Consider the following 21122-nt stretch of genomic DNA (forward strand, 5'->3'; position numbering starts at 1 on the left):
GATACCTTTTGTTTGTTTTAAGTTTATTTTATACAAAAATTTAGGTCTTTTATTTATCGATTGAGGCACTACGAAGTCTGCTGGGTCGGCTAGTAACGTATAACGTCCGTCACCCCTTGTCATTTAAAGCTCTGCTCCCCCGGGCTCAATTGAATACCCACTGGCGACATTATAGGTATTGAGATCCGACCCTCATGCTGTAGGGGACGGGGTGGCACTGTGATTTCGCCAAGCCCTACCTTTGAAAGATGAGCGTAATCTATACTAATATTATAAAGAGGAAAGATTTGTTTGTTTGTATTGAATAGGCTCCGAAACTACTGAACCGATTTGAAATTTTCTTTCCCTGTTTGGAAGCTACACTATTCCCGAGTGACATAGGCTATACTCTTTTTTGAAAAAAATTAGGGATCCTTACTAAAACTCCAATAATGTAACCCAAAGCGTAAAAAAATTACCCATAATATTATTTACATTGCGTGCCCTGCGAACACTATTAATCATAGAATAAAATAATGTATTACGACTTTGTAGAACACATTATTATTTACAAAAAGTGTCGCGACAGCATATGTATAACTATTATAGTTATGCTGTAATAAGTGTACTTTTATTAAAAAAAATAAAACAACGTCATTTATCGTTGAAATTTTTGTTAAAGACCCGAGCAGAGCCGGAGCGGTCCACTAGTGATTTATAAATTTGACGGTGTGTAGTACATTGGTATTAAAAATGATTTGGTCAAAGACAAACTTACTTCCAAGTCTGAGGGTATCGGTATAGGGAGCCTCCACGGCTCGGAGTCGAGCGGCCGGTACCGCAGCATCCAGTTGGACGTCGCCGGTGTCGGGATGATGGGGCCCACACCTTCCAGCCTGTGTTACGTAAACAAAGGTAAAGTTAAACCCGAGGGCGGTCATGACTTTGTGGTGGATTATTTAATACTAGTGGCCCCGGTAGTCGAAATTCGACTATAATTAATAGAAATTATAAGTTTGTACAATACTAGCGACCCGCCCTCGCTTCGCTTCGGAAACTGTAATTTATTATTTATTTTTCCACTATTTAATGGATGTCATTATACATATAAACCTTCCTCTTCAATCACTCTATCTATTAAAAAAAACCGCATCAAAATCCGTTGCGTAGTTTTAAAGATTTAAGCATACATAGGGACAGACAGATATAGGGACAGAGAGAGCGACTTTGTTTTATACTATGTAGGGTTTATGTTTCTATTGTCAAAGACTAGCTATTTATTATAGCTCATTAATCACAGCTTTTGCCAAGACTACAGTTTAGACAAATATTAATAAAGACAAGCAATATTTAATCTATTCACAATTTGACCACAGACTAAACAATAAGAAAAGTTTGACAATAAACAAATAGTATGCATGCATGTGTGCGTCAAATACATGGTATGTAGTGTGTGTAATGTTTTCTTTATTGATTAAATGTATCTTTTATGCATTATTTAAAAAAAAATTATCATTGTGCACTACTTCTCTATATTGTCTATAAGTGTGCAAAACTTAATACTCCTCCGTCCGCGCAATTTTCGTAAAAAGGGATACAAAGTTTTTGCTTCACGTATTAATATATATGTCGCATCCGGGTCAATAGTTCGGAATATCAACGATACACAAACGTCAAAGTGACAGAATGGCCGTCTCTAATATATTAAGTGTATAATCTATGGTGTCGTGGTTGACGACTTTTAGTAATATTAAGACGGTGGTTTTGATTATTATTTTAAATGATGAAATGTTGTTTTGATAAATATCACAAAATGAAGGGTAGACTCCGTAACGCCACAGTTATAAATTGGCGGTACGTGGACAGAGTCGTAGCATTCCGTGTCAGACAGTCATTCCGTCCGTCTCAGTCAGTGAGTCGGTCTGTCGGTATGTGCAACGAAACTGTCGGTTTATCCTGTCATTGTGAAAGTTGTGTGTGTTGAGTTTCAATAATTATTGTTGAAAAGTTTTATTGACTAAACTGAGTTCAATCGATTACGAGTGATAATGGAAACTACCGCTTAGCCATCCCTGGCGCCGACGCCGCCGACATATATATATTCAGATAATTCATAAAAGTATGCAATTTTTAATACGCTTTTCTTCTTCTGCAGACGTATGTATGTTTGTAACGGGATCTTTGAACATGATTTTGACCCCCTTCAAAACGTCGGATTAACTCGAAATTTGATTCATTGAAAAATGATTCTTAATGACGTTAGTATTACGTAAAACTGTCGTCCGTAAGCGGACTTTACAGACAACCATTGTTCTGGTTAGTCGATATTAAATAATAGACGCCAAGTCTCAACAGCGTGTCGCACGTTCTCCGCATTAAAAAGATCCGTATTCATTGAATAAAATCGAATAAATAAACGGCTTTTTACAATGTCGTATAAGTAAGCACGTTCACGAACTATTCGGCTAGGATTGTTCACCGATAATATAAATGATTGATTGATTAAGATTGGGCATGTGTATTATTTCTAAGCTATCGTCTGGTGCATGAAAGGATAAATTATCTGAGTGTGTATTTCCTAGCGCGGATATCACCGGCTCGTTACTGAGATAAATACGAGAGGACTTCAGACATCATCATAGTCGGTTCATACCCGATCCCCTGTAGAGCGAATGGTAAACAGTCGATGTCGCTCAAAACACGTCATTACGGATCCTCCCGATCCATTAACGGTGCTTTTAGGTACCACAAGCGCCGGTCACCGTCCTCGCCGAACCCATCGCTTGCGACGAAGGGCTCGACGAGCGAATTAATCCAAAGAAACAGCCCACTAAGTTTCTCGCCGGATCTTCTCAGTAGGTCACGTTTCCGATCCGGTAGTAGATTCTGCGAAGCACTGTTCTTGCTAGGGCCAGTGTTAGTAACACTCCGGTTTGGGCCCCGTGAGCTCACCTACACATGTTAGGGTGAAGGTGAAATAGCCTCTCAGGGCTATCAGCATAGGTAGGAAAAAAAAAGTCGGTTGTTCTTGGCAGAGCAGTCGCGGTCATGTGTTTGCGAACTGAGGCTTGGCGCACGCACTCGTTAAGTAGGAGTACTTCAAACATGTGAAGTGTAAAATTGAAGATTAGGGTTAACGACGGTGCCAGCCTAAGCACACCTTGGAATCGCTGGGCAGCAGTACTACATAGCTTAATACTGAGAGGCTATGACTTATCTTAACAGACACAGGTCAATGACACCGTAGTGCCTCTCTCTGTCTGCCAGCCGGTCCATATAAGGCCCACAGCTGCTACTCTTATTTAATACATAGAATTCAGCTTTGTGCACCGGAACACATTTCTATTCTATCAGCCCATGGACGTCCACTGCTGGACATAGGCCTCCCCCAAGCTTCGCCACAAAGACCGGTCTTGCGCTGCCTGCATCCAGCGGATTCCCGCGAATCTCAATAGGTCGTCGGCCCCTCTTGTGGGAGGCCTACCCACGCTACGTCTTCTAACACATATGAGACAAGAAAATATATATATACACTCCGAGCTCGAATTTTTAGAAATGCATTGAGTTCCACCGGGATTCCAAACCGTACCTCTGTTGTGGTTGCAGTTATTAACCACTAGAATAACACGAAACTAACCTGTATTCCAACGAGTCAATGTTCATTTTTCCATACGTTGCTTTATAATAATTTACACTCAAACGACCGACGATCGTATTTATTTTAAGCAAAACACACCCCGCACTAGTAACCACCAGCTACCATCGTGTGACCGTTCAATGACATACTACACTTCCTATCACAAAAAGTTTTTGAATCCGGCCGTCGATGACATTGCCCATAACAATGTTAAGTCACTTGGACACTGATAAGCACCCGACTTAATTAAAGTCTACATATTCTTAAAGATAAGCACTATAATCAGTAGGTGAGAAAGAAATTTATTTTTCTTTATTTATTTATTCAAAATACGACTAAGATGATAAACTATGTTATGTTTTCTAGTAATTCCGTAATATGTTTGATACTGGAACGTGCGTGACAAGCCCGGCGCGGCGTCTCGATCTGTGTCACAGAGTCACAGTACGATGATTCGTGAATATTCCCTTGTTTTTATATCAAAAGATTGATTTGTTATCGGACGAGGACAGATATTGACGGCCCAGATAGCCGCGCGCCCGACAGACGCGATGTGTTCAGATTGCAGTTGTGATTGCAGAGCTGACAGTAACGGTATCGAGCCGCAGGGGGTCGCCGTCGCTTCCCATCTGCATCCCGTACTACTATACTTACGTAGTTTGTAAACATCGTGGCTTAAAAGATAAGGCAACGCAGCTGTGCCGGATTAAAATTTTCTTTGGCAGAATATCATTTTTACACGCTTTATATTAGCTTCACTTGTATGTATGTTTGTATGTTCGTAACTGACTCCTTTAGACGCGATTTTGACCCACTTTAAACGGCCAGCTTTCATTCAAACTTTGTAGATTTATCGAGGACCGATGACAATTCAATATTAAAAAAAAGAATTGAAAAAAAATATTGAAAAAAATTAAATTCAACAAAAAAATAGAAAATAAATTTTAATAAATATAAATTGAAAATAATGTAAAAAAATATATATTTTATTTTATTGAAAAAAAAGCGTGGGGTGCCTTTTAATATATTATTGAAATAATAATTCTTCTACTCATATCTTTCAGAAAAATATTTATAACTAATAACACCATGCACCCCACGCTTTTTTTACAATAAAATATAAATATTTTTTTACACTATTTTCAATTTAAATTATTTAAAATTTATTTTCTATTTTTTAGTTGAATTTTATATAAAGCGTGTTTTTTAGTTTTTTTTAAACTATTATTTATTTCTATTGACCACGAACGATTTCCATGAAGTAGCATACCGTCATATACTACCGTAGCTACTGATTGTGGGGCGTGTTATAAGCCAGCACTGGTGTGTAACGCCACTTGCTTAATCCTCGGAGTTACCACGCCGGATTGAAGAATTTGGACGGTCGATACATGGTACAAGTGAGACATCAACTTTGTATCTCGAGTTCGAGTGGGACAACAACACTCAAGTTGTGATGTGCTAGCGTTGCTGACAACAATCCAGCCCCAGGTGGTCTGTAAACTCCATCACTATTCAATGCAATAAAAATTAAAAAGAAAATAGACAAGCGAACTCAGCGTCAGGATCTATCTAGTGCTGACCGAGCGCTCGACCTTGAGACGTGAGGTTGAAATTTCAGTTATAAAGTATCACCGTCTTGAAATACTTGAAAGCGAAACGCATGACTCATTAGCGACAAATAGAATGGTGCTACCAGTGTGCTTAGTGCGAGTTTCTTAACGTTCACGATAGCGTAAAAGTTAACCCAATTTTGTATGCAGCTGGAACAGCGCCCCTTATTTTTTTTATTGCTTAGATGGGTAGACGAGCTCACAGCCCACCTGGTGTTAAGTGGTTACTGGAGCCCATAGAAATCTACAACGTAAATGCGCCACCCACCTTGAGACATAAGTTCTAAGGTCTCAGGTATAGCTACAACGGCTGCCCCACTCTTCAAACCGAAACGCATTACTGCTTCACGGCAGAAGTAAGCAGGGTGGTGGTACCTACTCGCCGGACTCTCAAGAGGTCCTACCACCAGTAAGCGGCAAACGTACGCAATCAATCCCATTCTGTACAAATATGAGTTAACTTTTACGCTATCGAGAACGTTAAAAAACTCACACTAAGCACACTGTTCGTGACCGCCCACAGTCCGCACCACCGCTGATTTGTTCGTTAGTCTTTTGTGAATGAGTGTTAAGTAGCGGCTCTACTTTTATTGCGAAAATTATGTATTTGTTACCCTGAGCACTCAATAGGAGACTCACCAAACTTCTCACATGTAAGGCTATTAAGTACAATTAAAAATTATAAAGTTTTGTATTTTAATGTCCTCATTACACCACAACGTGTAGTATATAGTATAGATGTATAGTACAATTTCGTCAGTCCGTTGTCAGTTCTTTAAGCCCTAAATGAAATGGAGTCAGTTGTCGTGGTCACGTCAGGGAAAAACCATTTGTTTGTACCTTTTTAATTGTTAATTATAGCACTACTTTTTTCTAATCTATACTCTATACATATAAATAAAATTGGAGTGTCTTTTTGTAATATTGAAATAACCGCTTTTTACTACATGCATATGAATACGGTACATACACCAAAATAACATTTTTTACAATTTTCGTCTGTCTGTCTGTCTGTCTGTTTGTTCCGGCTAATCTCTGGGACGGCTGGACCGATTTTGACGAGACTTTCACTGATAAGTAGCTGATGATATAAGGAATAACTTAGGCTACTTTTTTTAGACTAGCTTCGTCCCGCGGCGTCACCTGCGGCACGACAATAACCGCGGGTAACATCGCGGAACTAGCTATCAATAATAAAATTTGATGTTTCCGAAGCGAAGCGAGGGCGGGTCGCTAGTCTACAATAAATAATAGCCAAGTATTTTTAAAAGTTAAGGCAACTACCTGCCCGATCTCTATTCCCCGTCGCAGTTAGACTTTTTGTGAAAGATATTTTTTGTGAAGAACGAATGAAGAAATACTCCCAGTGGAAGTCGCCAAGTGGGAAACATTAGTTTATTGAGTTATTTAGTGCAGATACCTCATGACGTGTCTGAGCGGCAGGTCCCTCGACAACGTGTAGATGCCGAGTCTGGGCTTGTGCCAGTAGTCGCGCGGCAGCTGGGCCTGGGAGCGCCACCAGGGGCTCCACGGCGGCGGGCTCGCTTGCATGACGGGGTCTGAAAAATACAACGAACCAATTACAAGAAGACTCCGCAATGCAGACTACCAAGTTTTAGCGGAACCGTCACAAACATTTTTTAAGGGATTTTATGACTTGGTAACTAAGACCTTTAAGTCATGTCTTATTTTAATTTATATTCTTATTTTTATGAAAAATGATAATACGTGAAATGAAAATGAAATGAAATGAGATGAGATGACATGGGATGCAATATAATCTCAGTAAAATGGTGGTCATTTACTGAAATTTTTTCAGTGGACTTTTTGGAGGATCCCGAGAAGTTACGTCCTGCGGCTTTGTTTCATTTTCCCACATTTGTGCACTTTCACAGATATTAAACAGTTAATAAACCACCGTTATTACACATTTAAACCTGAAGAAACACTAAATAGACAAAATAAAACAAATCACACAACTTCACTCCTCGCGTTCCCTCCAAAAAGTCCCGTCACTAACAGCGTTGATTGACGTTGACACATGTTCTATTGCGATTTACGCGACGTTTGATGTCTGTTGTCTCCCGTAACAGTGGGATTAGGCTCGTCGGCCTTCGATTGGAATATGGTCTAAACATTACATGTGTGGTACAATATACCTAGTCAGGTCATAAATTCTGTCACATGTTTAATGTAAAATAATTGAAACAAGTTTATTCATTATGTAACCATTCATATACCAAAATGAACTTAACAAAACATAGATTCTTATGACACTAAAGTTTATTCAAAATGACCTCCGTGATTTTGAATACAGGCCTTCAATCTGCGCGGCCAGTCGTCTATCGCAGCACGAACGAGGTCCATGTCAATATCGGCGGCTGCCTTAATCAAGGATGTCTTGAGTGACTCCAAATTGGGATGAGGCTTTGAGCACGCCTTTTCCTCCAAGTGTTGCCATATCTTGTAATCTAATGGATTCAAATCTGGACTGGAGGAGGGCCAGTCTTCGTGCCGGATGAAGTCGATTTCACGCGCCGCCAGCCAGTCTTGTGTGCTCTTCGCTCTATGAGCTAACGCCGAATCTTGTTGGAATACCCAGTGCCTGTTATTGAACATGGTATGAGAAACAGGTTCCACAAGGTTCGTCAGGACTGTATTTTGATACACAACTGCATTCGTTTTTACACCTTTCTCACAAAAATGTACCTCTGTTAAGCCCCAATAAGAAACTCCCAACCATACCCAAAATGACCTCGTTGGACACGCGGAATACGGTTGCTCGCTTCTTCACTACTGTGTGCGTACACCTTATCATTTTGTTTGTTGTAGCTCTCTTCTACGGTAAAATTTTTTTTATCCGAAAAAAGAATTTCCCGATATTTTTTTCCCGCGTACCGCTTCAACAAAGCGCGGCATCTCTTCAGTCTCAGGTCCATTAGACGAGCATTCAAACGATGTCCTGTTTTTCTTCGATATGCCCGAAGCCCTAAGTCTTCATTTAACACCCTTTTCACCGTGGTTCTGCTTAACCCCATCTGAAGGGCCAACAGTTTCTGCTTACGTTTGGGATTTCTTTGAATTCGCGCCTTCACAGCTTTTATTACTGCTGGAGTCCTAACAGACCGAGGGCGACCACTTCTTGACCTGTCATCTACACTAGAGTCTTCATTGTATCGTTTGATGGTACGATAAACGAATCTTTTGGTTATATTCAAAATTGTCAGTATGTTAAAAATTTGAATTGGCGCGTAACCGCAACGATGCAACGCAATAACTGCAACACGGTCTTCTTTAAGCGTCCAATCCATATTTAAAAATGAGTAAAATTCTAAAAGTATACATTTTTATTTTCATGAACAATTTGAAATTCGAATTCAATAAACTTTTTTGTGGCCAGCATTCTAAAAGAAAAGTTTTTACTGTGTGACAATACTTATGACCTGACTAGTTATTTATATTATTATCAATGTTTGGTCCTCTATGCATTTCTAAACCGTTGTGGTTAGAGCTCCAGGCCAGAGCATCCGCTTTTTTTTTCTATTGCCTTTGTAGGCAGACGAGCGTACGGCCTATCTGATGGTAAGGGGTCACCGTCGCTCATGGACGTCAGCAATGCCAGGGGCAGAGCCAAGCCGCTGCCTACCGATAAGTACTCTCCGCAAGCCTCGTTTGAAGAAGGACATGTCATAGCGCTCGGGAAACACCGTGGAGGGGAGCTCATTCCAAAGCCGGATGATAGGTGGCAAAAAAGATCTCTGGAAGCGCACTGTGGATGGATGCAGTGGCTTCAGGTAGTATGGATGAACTCTACTCCGGTGGCGGGCGGTGCGATGGTAAAAACGAGACGTTGCTATCATCTCGAACAATTCCTCAGAGCACTCCCCATGGAAGCGCTACAAAATACAGAGGGAACCGAAGTCCATCTGCAGACCCAGAGGCTCCGCTTACAATAGATAGTGCGTAGAGTTTTATTGTTTTATGAATTATGCCATATAATTTTTTCAAATTTAATTAAGTTCATAAGCGCTCGAGGCGCCAGCGTCTATGACCGAATGTCGACATTAGAGCAAAAACTGGACTACCTGCATAAAATAAATTAATGGATCTTGAACATTGTTTCGTCGTTAGTGCAGTATTCATATTTTTAATAATCAGTCTGACGTAGTTGGGCCTGGGAGTGAACCGCACTAACCCACTGTGATAATGATCACGACACGTGCAACCGCGACATTACTCCGTTGTGTACACAATACACACATCGCTGTGATGAATCAATATTTACGGCTGCTTTTTTGTAATCTGCAAATCTGACGAGGCACGTATGTGATTTTAAAATTTAACCGTCACGACAACACTAGGTACGGAGGTGATAAGCTGCCGATAATGACTCAAGCACTTCGATTAAATTTTAAGTTATTGAGGCGTTCAATTACTTTCTACCCCGATATTGTGGGGAGCTTTAAAAGCCTCGCTAAATACTTGGGCCACCAATTTCAGTTAATTTAGTACTTGCGCATCAACACCAGGGAAGCTGTCAGTGGATCTTGTAGGATATTATACTACTGTCTCCCGTCATCATTTTTTTATGATTGAGGGATTATTGGTAGTCCGGGGGCCTCTATAGTTTCACCAGAGCAGGTGGGCAAGCAAGGGCTCAGCCAGGAGGGGTGGGATTTGCTAACAGCTACCCGAGCGCATCCAAATGAGACCTATCAACTCAAGAGTAGCTGTTTCGCGAATTAATCTACTAACGGATCGGAATCGCGACCCGCTGAGAAGGACCGGCGAGAAGCTCAGCGGGTTCGCGTCATCTGTGCATTAACTTGAGTTTCTCTACCGCATCCCAATCATGAGCACGAGTTGGGGGCGCCGTGAGCGTCGTGACAACGCGCCCGGGTAGTTATAGTAGCCTGCATAGGTTTTCGATAATTTATGACAAGATTCTTAAATTCTTATAACCGAGAGATACAGGTTACCAATTTTAACGGACATATGACGCCACTAACAAGTATGGTTAGTACAAACTGGTCTCTCTAATTTTCTATTAGTTTTTATTCAACCTCTATTGGAGCGTGCTGTATTTTGCGAAACATTGTTTTAAACCTGTTCTTTGCAAAACTCGTACACAATTACATTACAGTTTCCGGTTACTCTGGTTTAAAGGTCGGCAAATAAATAGTAATGCGTCGGCTGGTAATACCAGGATCGCTATTTCAAGGTGAATGGCCACTGCCTAAAAACAATGTTTTAATTAAATCTTTTGAATATCAAATTGACAATAAATGTATTCTTAAGTTTTCGTTCTTAAGTACTAGTTTTTGCAGAAGTCTGTTAAATAAACAATAACAATGTGAAAAATGAACAATTATACATTGTCGAGAATTTTGCATAGTGTAATTTTTTTTCCCTACCTATACTGATAGCCTTGAGAGGCTATTTCAGCTTTACCCTAGCGTGTAGGCGAGCTCCCGTGGCTCAAACCGGAAGAGTGGCTAACACTAGCCTTAGCAAAAGTAGTGTTTTGCAGAATCTATCAATCGGAAACGTGACCGCCTGAGAAGATCCGACGAGAAAACTCAATGGGCTGTATCTATGTGTAAAGGACAATGCCCATTTTCTATGGGCGTTTGGGCCCCTAAAAAAAGTTGTCCTGTCATGATGGTTTTAACTTAATTTGATAGACAAAGAATTAATATCGTTTCATATTCAGAAAACGATTTTTATATTCTCACCCAGGTTTAAGAGAAATCTGTTTTTTTCTGCAGCTAAAATTAAGTTGTTAATTGTTTTCTTCGAAATCAATAATCGCTCTCATAATTATTTACAGTATTAAATAAGTTAATTGTGGTTAATGTTGCTAGAAATAAGCTCTTACGTACATTTTATTATTATTATATCCTCATAATAATAAAATGAAATGAAAATCCGGAAGACGGCAACGATATTGTTGTTGTTGTTTTTAAATTCACCAATAAGCAGGCAAAGAGCGTAGCCTATACAGCCTAGTCTGTCGAAGTTATATATTTTTTATGTCAAAAGCCGGTGTATCTCTTTTTATTGCTTTTTGGGAGTTTTGACGTCAACTCGACGAATACCACATTGACTGAGCATGAGTTTACGCAGACCTTTTATACACAATATTACAAATACAAATAATACAAATTACACAATAAACTATTAAAAAAACATTAAAATAAAAATTCAAGTGACGCTTCACTCGGGTTGCTGCCAAAACTCTCTGATCATATATAATAAGAATAGAGTAATGGTAGGCCATTGATATTTTTACTAATGGAATCATTAATATCTAAAAATATTAAATAATTCATGGTTTTAAGTAATAATTATTATTACAATATATAAATATTGAATTGAACAAAAATAAACTAAGAAGCCTGTGAATTATAAGCATTAGCTAATTTTTTTTAATTTGTTGTTCAAGTCACAAACAACTCTTTCGTTTGACAGCATATATAGGTTTGCTATAAGGCTGTATGGGCTAAGCCCTTTGCCTATTGGCGAATTTAAAAACTATGGCATGGATAGTTTTGGGATGTTATCAAACAAGTAATTTATTTTTTTTGGAAAACAATGCCAGGTTGAAAGAAATTTTGATACATAAACTAAACAACGTGAAAAAATAAGGCATAGTTTTTCAAGTACAAATAGTTTTGACATAAAGTTGGCCCACTTTTGGGCATTGTCCTTTACTTGTGGAGCCCTTCGTCGCAAGCGACGGGTTCAGCGAGGACTGTGATTGGTGCTTGTGGTACCTAAAAGCACCGTTAATGGATCGGGAGTACGCCGGTAAGAGTATACGCCATCTATCGCCGAATAGTCGAACGAATATCGACGGATCTAGTAGCACCCAGAAGGCTCGAGAAGTACAACGCCATCTATTGTCAGATAGCGAAAACACACAACTAGTAATGTGTGGAATATTCTCGATAATTCTGGGGATGTGGTATCAGCTATAAAAACGTTGCAGAGATGGCACGCAGTCAGTCAGTAATCGGAACTACTCGAAGCGAAACAGCGAACGGATCACCTGAAGCGAAGCGGAAGAAGCGATTTGAGAATTTTAAAGTGTTTGTTGAGTGTTATAAGTGTTCTAAGTGTTGAATACAGTGTTAACTAATAAATCGGTAGAATTTTATTTATCCCGAACCCCAACGCGTAGCAATAATATGTTACAACTGATAAAATCAGCTAAATTAATACATATTTTTAATTATATAGAACAGTGTTATAAATAATCAGCCTTGTCAGGATTGTTCATAGAGCGCTAGTGACTTGCAGTAAAACATATTGTTTTCTTATTGTTTAGTAACAATAAGTGGAACTGACGGAATGTGACCCTGTGAAGTAATCGTAGCTAAGACTGATATGATAGGGCTTATTTTTGTTTCATAAGTGGGACAGATGTCATAGATTGATAATACGATACTCAAATAGGTGAATGAACCCGCAAGTTTTCTCACGCTACACAATCACATATCCTCACATCCGAATTGTTCTCATTACCCGATTAGTTTGGTAACTAAGCTGTGGAACGGTCTTCAAACAGATTTGAAAACCATTTTTTTTGTACTTTTTCTAGTGATCTCGAGGGGTCATACTACATTCACCGAACAAGTAGGTGAGCTCACGGGGCTCTAACCAGAAGCCCATGCTAACACTAGCCCTAGCAAGATCAATGCTTCACAGAATCTACCGCCGGATCGGAAACGCTACCCACTGAGAAGATCCGGCGTGAAACTCAGTGCGCTGTAGTTGTGGGTTAAATAAACGATAATCCACATCAATTGCCATGCATCAGTTTTATGAATCGTAAACCGGACTTACATAATCTATTAATATTATATCTGATACGGTAAAGAACTTAATATGTTTAATCTCACGTATCTAATCCCACGAGGTAAACAGGGGTCAATGATATAATTTACTTTTGAAACCTGGTTTTTTGTGTCAATTTACTGTAAAAAGAAATGAAATCTCTACAATTAAACAAGGACGTATGTCTGTTAGTTCAAACGGTTTTCTTTCCAACTCTGTTTAATTTACCGTTTCAAACTTGTCCGTCAACATCTTAATTGATAAGTAGGAGATTTGCGCTTTGGAATTTTTATAAAATTTAATTTTACGAAACTCAGTCCTCAAGGAGTACACTGTGAGGGACGTGAGACGGGAGACCCTCAGACTGGTTGATCCAAGTCTGATTAACCAATTATTGGTCGGTGTGTAATAGATTGTCACACTGCCTAGGATGGCGCTGCCGTACTTGTGACGCAACCCAACCCAGCCACGTCTTATTACGTGTGTTTGTTCATCCACTTTGTCGTATTTAAATAATAACTTGGATAGGTTTCCAGAATTTATTAAACTTTACTAATGAGAGACAAACAGTCGGTAGAAATGTTGCAGCAGTAACGAAGGGTTTTTTTTTTAAGTGATTTTATGGCCTGGTAACTGAAACCTTAAAGTCATGTCTTATTTTAATTTATATGTATCCTTATTTTTATGAAAAATGATAAAATGGAGTGAAATGAAATGAAGATGATTAATTTGAGACATGAATCAACTGGGATAAAATTAAATGAGATGACATAGGATGAAATATAAACTCAGTAAAATGGTGGTCATTTACTGAGATTTTTTCAGTGGACTTATTGGAGGATCCCGGGAAGTGACGTCCAGCGGCTTTGTTTCATTTTCCCACACTTGTGGCACTTACACAGATATTAAACAGTTAATAAACCACCATTATTACACATTTAAACCTGAAGAAACCCTAAATAGACAAAATAAAACAAATCACACAACTTCACTCCTCGCGTCCCCGCCAAAAAGTCCTAACGAAGGGAAAATGCAATTATTGAAACAGATTATACCGATAAAATAGATTATACAAACTCAACAACGCGATAGTCTACGGATAGGTATGTGTCGGCTACTAACCACTGCCTCTTCCCCTGTCTGTAGCACAGCATTGTATTAAGCGCAGCCCATAGTTCCTATTTTGAGTACTAGTGGCTAGTACTGGGGGCGCGTTGTCAGACGGCTCCAACACGGACGTCTATGTGTGAACCATCAGGTGCGCGGGGTTTGTCTGCCGATCTTCGAAGGTATGTACCTACATCCTTCACGACAAAAATCAAACAAGTGCGAGTACAACCCGTGTCCTGAAAGTTCTGCGTTAAGGCTCTCCGGTCACGTGAGTATTGGCGCCCGTCAAAAATGTAGATCGTCGAATTATAAAAGTAAAATGTATAATCTTCTTGCTAAGCTAAGTTTATTATTAATTAACATTCGTTGTACGTAATTATAAAAAATGAGAAAGTTTAAATGTGAATGTGTGTGTGTCATAGGTACGTATTATTTGACAGTTTACAAAAGTGACGATTTTGTAATAATGTTTTTGTGACTTTTAGTCTCTTGAACAGACAAGAAGCAGGCGAGTCCATAGACCACGACCGGTCGTTTCTCGGGCCCCAGAATATCCAATACGTACGAGAACTATTGTCAGGTAGCCTTCCTTCCTTCCTACTTGCGTCGCTCTCCTCATGATCCTGCTACTTGAAGATCATGTCTCCCCCGCTGCATAATTCTTTCATGTACAATCCATTCCATCTCTCCATCCATTCTCCATCTGCTGGGGATACTACCCTTGACTTCGCAGAAGACATCGTGGAGCTTGATGTCCAGACAGGACTGAATTTGGTCCGACCATCTCGTGGGACTGCGTCCTCCCAGACCTTTGCCCTCTACCTTGCCCGTCACCATCAACTGTTCAAGATTGTGACCCTCCTTTCGAGCAATATGGCCAAAGAACGCCAGTGCTCTGCGAAGGCATATTATGGAAACTCTGGTTTTAATTATGGGTTTTGAAGTCGACGTGGCCTACAGGATAAGATGTCCGGTCCATTCGTATCTTGCGATGCATCGGTGTTCGAGTCCCGCAGGCGGGTACCGATTTTTCTGATGAAATACGTACTTAACAAATGTTCTTGATTGACTTCCACGGTGAAGGAATAACATCGTGTAATAAAAATCAAACCCGCAAAAGTATAATTTGTGGAAAGGGGATCTAAGCCCATTATAGCCTTGTCTGTTCTGTATCATTTCTGAAATTAAAAGGCACCCATAGACATCTACAACGGCTGCCCCATCCTTCAAACCGAAACGCATTACTGCTTCATGACAGCAATAAGCGGGGTGGTATTTACCCGCGCGGACTCACAAGAGGTCCTACCACCAGTCCCAATCTCACGTCTTGTGACTTAAGGTCTGAGTCTCCATTGCATTTTTTTTTTTTTTTTTTTTTTTTATTGCTTAGATGGGTGGACGAGCTCACAGCCCACCTGGTGTTAAGTGGTTACTGGAGCCCATAGACATCCACAACGTAAATGCGCCACCCACCTTGAGATACAAGTTCTAAGGTCTCAAGTATAGTTACAACGGCTGCCCCACCCTTCAAACCGAAACGCATTACTGCTTCACGGCAGAAATAGGCAGGGCGGTGGTACCCACCCGCGCGGACTCACAAGAGGTCCTACCACCAGTAATTACGCAAATTATAATTTTGCGGGTTTCATTTTTATTACACGATGTTATTCCTTCACCGTGGAAGTCAATCGTCAACATTTGTTGAGTACGTATTTCATTAGAAAAATTGGTACCCGCCTGCGGGATTCGAACACCGGTGCATCGCTTCAACACGAATACACCGGACGTCTCATCCGTTAGGCCACGACGACTACAAAAGTACATAGTACATAGTACAACGGCTGCCCCACCCTTCAAACCGGAACGCATTATTGAATCACTGCCTGTTACTGTAGAGAGGCAGGGCTGTGGTACCTACCTGTGCGGGCTCTCAATGCGGCCTACCAGCGGTACAGTACACTACAGTGTTGTAAAACATATTATTATCCTTGTCGTTCGATGATATTGTTTATTTATTTCTATAATAATATAACGGCCGTCTGGTGTAGTGGTAAGTGACATGGTCACTACACAAGGGGGTCGCGAGTTCGAATCCCGCCAAGGGAAGATATTTGTATGATAAATATAAATGTCTTTTCCAGGGTTATGGATGTATATTAAATATATGTATGTGTATAATAAAAATCTTACATTTATATCCGTTATCTGGTACCTGTAACACAAGTTCTTTACGAACTTATCACGGGACCAGTTAACGTGGCGTGATTGTTAGTAAATATTTATTTATTATTTATTTATTATTCTTCAAGTAAAACATTTTTAAACAAATAAGTTGAGTTTGAGTATTTTAATTGCTCCTGAGTACTCGCGCCCCCACGCCCCCCGCGGGCCCGTATCGTACCTTATCGTTTTCCATACAGCACGCAGCATCCGCCCCACCTTCTAATATGGGTTGAAACAAATAGATTTCGTTCCAATAACATCTGACCTCCGCGTATCTCAAAATCAAAATCCGTCTAAAAGTGTCCTTGCTTTTTTAATCATCATTTCAATGAAATTTGAATTAAATTCATGGACATTAAGCATTTTCTCATGAATAGTTAATATTTTTATACTTCCGCGTCCTCACTAGTCACCTACTCACTTTTGTTAATTTCTTATTTGATATGTAATTTAAATAATCTTATGTAAGTCATGTACCTAACGTTTTAAATATTTTTTATTTAATCTTGTAAGGAGCATGTACACAAATATAATTCGTATGTGCTTGTTGTCGGGAGAAACCATACCGCTTTTTATATTTACATTTTCCTTATCCATATTATTATATTAAATATTATATGAACGCACAACTGTTTACTGTGGAGTCTCTAATATATTAAGTGTATAATCTATGGTGAGAACAGGACTGATAGATTTATATTTTAATTAATTGTACGATTATTTACACGTGACTAATTGTCATGTTTCGAAAAGTCCTAGGGTCCATGAAGTCTTCATTGAAGACAGTCACGTTGTGACTACCTACGCTATCCCGTCGTAAGGAGTCCATGGACATTGATCACTGTAATGTATGCTACACACTCAAACTGCTGAAAGCTTTCATTCAATCGCGCTACTTCAAATATAATTTGTGCATCACTCACCCTCTACAATGGCGGGTCGCAACACAAAATCAATACTTGTCCAATCCACTCACAAAGATACAATCACTAGCGAGCGTAATCATTGTAAATTTTATAATAGATGCCTTATTTCAATAACTTGTTTATTAATTAATTGCACATAAACGTGATCAGTGTTCCGCAGTACAAACGCGACTGCCGTGAAGTGTGCCGAGTGCGCATGCTTGGTTTTCGGTTATGCTTCGGTGCGCACAGTGTAAGTTAATTGAAGATGTTTTAATCGTAATACTAGCTGACCCGGCAAACGTTGTTTTGCCATATATAAGATTTCTAGGGAATTTCTAGGGTAGAAAAAAAACGAACTTATTGTAAGTATGTAAGGATGATGTAAAATGAACCGCGAGGGAATATAAAAATAACAAAATCTCATAATGGCTCATTACAACAACAAAAAAAGTCCAAAAAATTAAAAATAAATGTTGGACAACCCTTATCCCTTAGGGGCATGAAAAATAGATAGTAGCCGATTCTAAGACCTACTGAACATGCATATAAAATTTCATAAAAATCGGTCAAACCGTTTCAGAGGAGTATGCTAAATAACATTGTGACACGAGAATTTTATATATAAGATGAACACGCAAGCCGCTTGCTGAGACTGCTCAACTGCGCTGCTATGCCGACTTGTCGAGCCCGGCTCGGTACGTCAGACCGTGTTTTGTATTATGAATAGATTTTAAAAGCGCAAAAATGCTTTTCAAATACCGGACTCTGAAATTTCAAGCCTTGCAATGACTGTGGTAATGAGATATAACTTTCTAATTTATCTGTGGCAAATGAAAAATTTAATAGTGACAAATAAGAAACAAGGTCCGAATAGAGGATTTTCTTTTCTAAATCATAAAATAATGTAAGCTTTAGGAGTGTGAATTACGTTTAAAATGTCACAGCGCACGTGCTGCTAACACGAGAATGAAGTAGGATATTCTCGTTTATCACTTATATTATTGTTGGAAGGTTTGTTGGTTGTTGGTCTAATTATGGTAGAATTGTTGACACTATTCCTGAAATATTTCCGTTAAACATTGCGGTAGTTCCGGTCTGAAAAAAAAAGGTGACCGTATTACACTAATATTGAGAAATCCGAAAAGAACTCCTACTTTTTACTCTATGGCAATTCAGTTTACAGTGCCAAATGGCTACGGGACCACGTAACCTTGACAACCGAATGTCACCCCTCTTGAGACATGAGGTCGGAGTAGTAACTCAATCACTTTTAGTTACATACACTGTGTCCTGAATCAAGCCTGAACTGCATTGCAAATGGCAATCTTTTAAATTTTCAGATAACCAGATAAATGTAAAAAGTACGGTTTTGATGCTTTATTTCTCAATAAAGCATCAAATGCATGCAATGCATGTTTCTCTACTAATTTTCGGTTTACTGGCCCTGTTGATCCTGCGAACTAGTGAGCTTAGTGCGGAATTTTCAACGTTCTGTTTGACTCGGAACAAATGAATATTCCAACCAAATTATTGTTAGAATATAATCAACATGAAGTCTGTTAGCCCCGCTAATACTTAGCTGTGATTCTTATAATAATTCTTTCTGATCTGAACACGAGAATCATGTTATCTCTTCTAAACTTAGGTTTGAATAGTTCTGAGACGTATATATTTTGGTTACGCCTGCCTGATAATGCCTGGGCATCTTATATGCCCGCACGGGTAGGTACCACCACCCCGCCCATTTCTGCAGCGAAGCAGTATTGCGTTTTGGTTTGAAGGGTGGGGCAGCCGTTATACTGAAAAACTGAGATTTAGAACTAATTTCTCAAGGTGGCGTTTATGTTATAGATATGGACTACGCTAACCGCTTCAGACGTAGTTCCAACAGTAACTTATTTCCTGTTTTACTGACTTGATCCGTTAGATAATATCCCTGGAGTTTTATTTTCCATAGCACTTTGTTGTTAGCTCGACCAGCGACGCAGCCCCGCTCCAGCGGTGGTGTAGGACGACCACAGAAGTAATATCTTGATTTATTTCTGTGAGGACGACCGAGAAAATCTCTCTCTGCACCGGTGCTAGTAAGCCTTGGGTAAACAAAGTTCATTTACGTCAAAAACATGTTCTGGAATTTCCATAACGGCATTGTCATAACCGACCCGGTCCGATTTTACTGAAATACAGATACCAATCTCAGTCACGTGTGTGTCCACCACTCTAACCAATAGAATAGTCAGCCGCGGCATAGCCGACATGATTCTGCCGCATTAGCATTAGTTTTTTTTTTATTGCCATAATAATCAGACGAGCATACGGCCCACCTGATGGTAAGTGGTCACCGTCGCTCATGGACGTCGGAAATGCCAGGGGCAGAGTCAAGCCGCTGCCTACAATTGAGTACTCTCCACAAGCCTCGTTTGAAGAAGGACATGTCATAGCGCTCGGGAAACACCGTGGAGGGGAGCTCGTTCCATAGCCGGATGGTACGTGGCAAAAAAGATATTTGGAAACGCACTGTGGATAAACGCAGCGGTTCCAGATAATATGGATGAACTCTGCTCAGATGGCGGGAGGTGTGATGATAAAAAGGAGATGAGGGGATCATCTCGAATAATTCCTCAGAGCATTCCCCATGGAACATACGGTATAATACACAGAGAGAACCGAAGTCCCTCCGTACGTATTCCTTGTGCATTCCAAAGGAAAATAATACGAGTTATTTTGTGTGCCCATTTTGACTATGTTCAGGTGTGTGCGTGTGTACGAAGAGTCACATTAACTCAGTCGATGGATCGATGGGAGGGCGACACTCCGGCGCCTCCAGCCTCCCGTCGGTGACACAATGAGTGACAACCCTCTCCAAATAACAGGGATATGAAATGTTGTGCCTTAACCGGATAGAGGAGTTTGTTGATTCACTTAGTGACGGTCATCGGAGGTCTGATATAGATACTAGTAGATATTTTTATAACGAATCAGAGCGACCAACAGTTAAAACCAACGAAATGCTAGTTTTATCTACATCTTTGAAATACCATCTCGTGGTAAGTGGTTACTCAATGTTATTGGCAAAATTGGGACTAAAATTATACCTATTATTCATACAACTGTCGAACGCTGGGAAAACAACGTGGAGGGAATTTCATTTCATCATTTCATTCATTAGAGCTAAATGATAATTTATTTAAATTACTTCTGGAAGTGCTCACTGGTTTTTAGGCAGTAAGTGTGCACGTGCACACTCCTCGGAGGATGTGACTATCCTATCTTCCTACGTAAATAGATAATGTCTATCTATATCAATAATGATCCCCTAAAATACTGTTCGTATCGCTGAACCACGGACGAGAAAATATTTATAATATTTCGTGTTAACTGCAATTGTTAACAACGGCTTCCAACTATCATAATTGTACTTGAAGCGTGTCGTGGGTGGCACCGGACACATATATTTCGTAACTAAACGTGTCTTATCATTACATTACTTGTGGCACACGTTACGTAATACAGCTTTTTGTTTATTTATTTCTTAGATTTGTGGACGAGCTCACAGCCCACCTGGTGTTGAGTGGTTACTGGAGCCCATACACATCTACTACGTAAATGCGCCACCTACCCTGAGATATAAGTTCTAAGGTCACAGTATAGTTACAACGGCTGCCCGCCCATCAAACCGAAACGCATTACTGCTTCACGGCAGAAATAGGCAGGGCGATGGTACCTACCCGTGCGGTCTCACAAGAGGTCCTACCTCCAGTAAAAGTACCAACTAATAGTACTACTGAATCGAAGTCATTTGGATAAAGTATC

At 39.8% G+C, this 21122-nt stretch overlaps 1 protein-coding gene across 2 annotated transcripts in view; it reads right to left on the minus strand.

The window, feature by feature from the left end:
• Nucleotides 1-17514, minus strand: part of LOC114246831 (uncharacterized) — a 30673-nt gene extending 13159 nt beyond the window's left edge. The window contains exons 1-3 of one of the 2 annotated variants that reach the window (XM_089739079.1): nucleotides 17325-17514; nucleotides 6650-6788; nucleotides 758-875 (exon numbers count right to left, since the gene is read on the minus strand). In XM_089739079.1, coding sequence (XP_089595205.1) covers nucleotides 758-875; nucleotides 6650-6780 — 249 coding nt within the window. In that variant the 5' untranslated portion in view covers nucleotides 6781-6788; nucleotides 17325-17514. The remainder of the gene's footprint in view (nucleotides 1-757; nucleotides 876-6649; nucleotides 6789-17324) is intronic. The other variant, XM_089739080.1, reaches the window with a different exon arrangement.
• Nucleotides 17515-21122: the final 3608 nt, after the last annotated feature.

Source organism: Bombyx mandarina, chromosome 28, assembly GCF_030267445.1.
Source record: "Bombyx mandarina strain Sakado chromosome 28, ASM3026744v2".
In the NCBI taxonomy this organism is placed as follows: domain Eukaryota; kingdom Metazoa; phylum Arthropoda; class Insecta; order Lepidoptera; family Bombycidae; genus Bombyx; species Bombyx mandarina.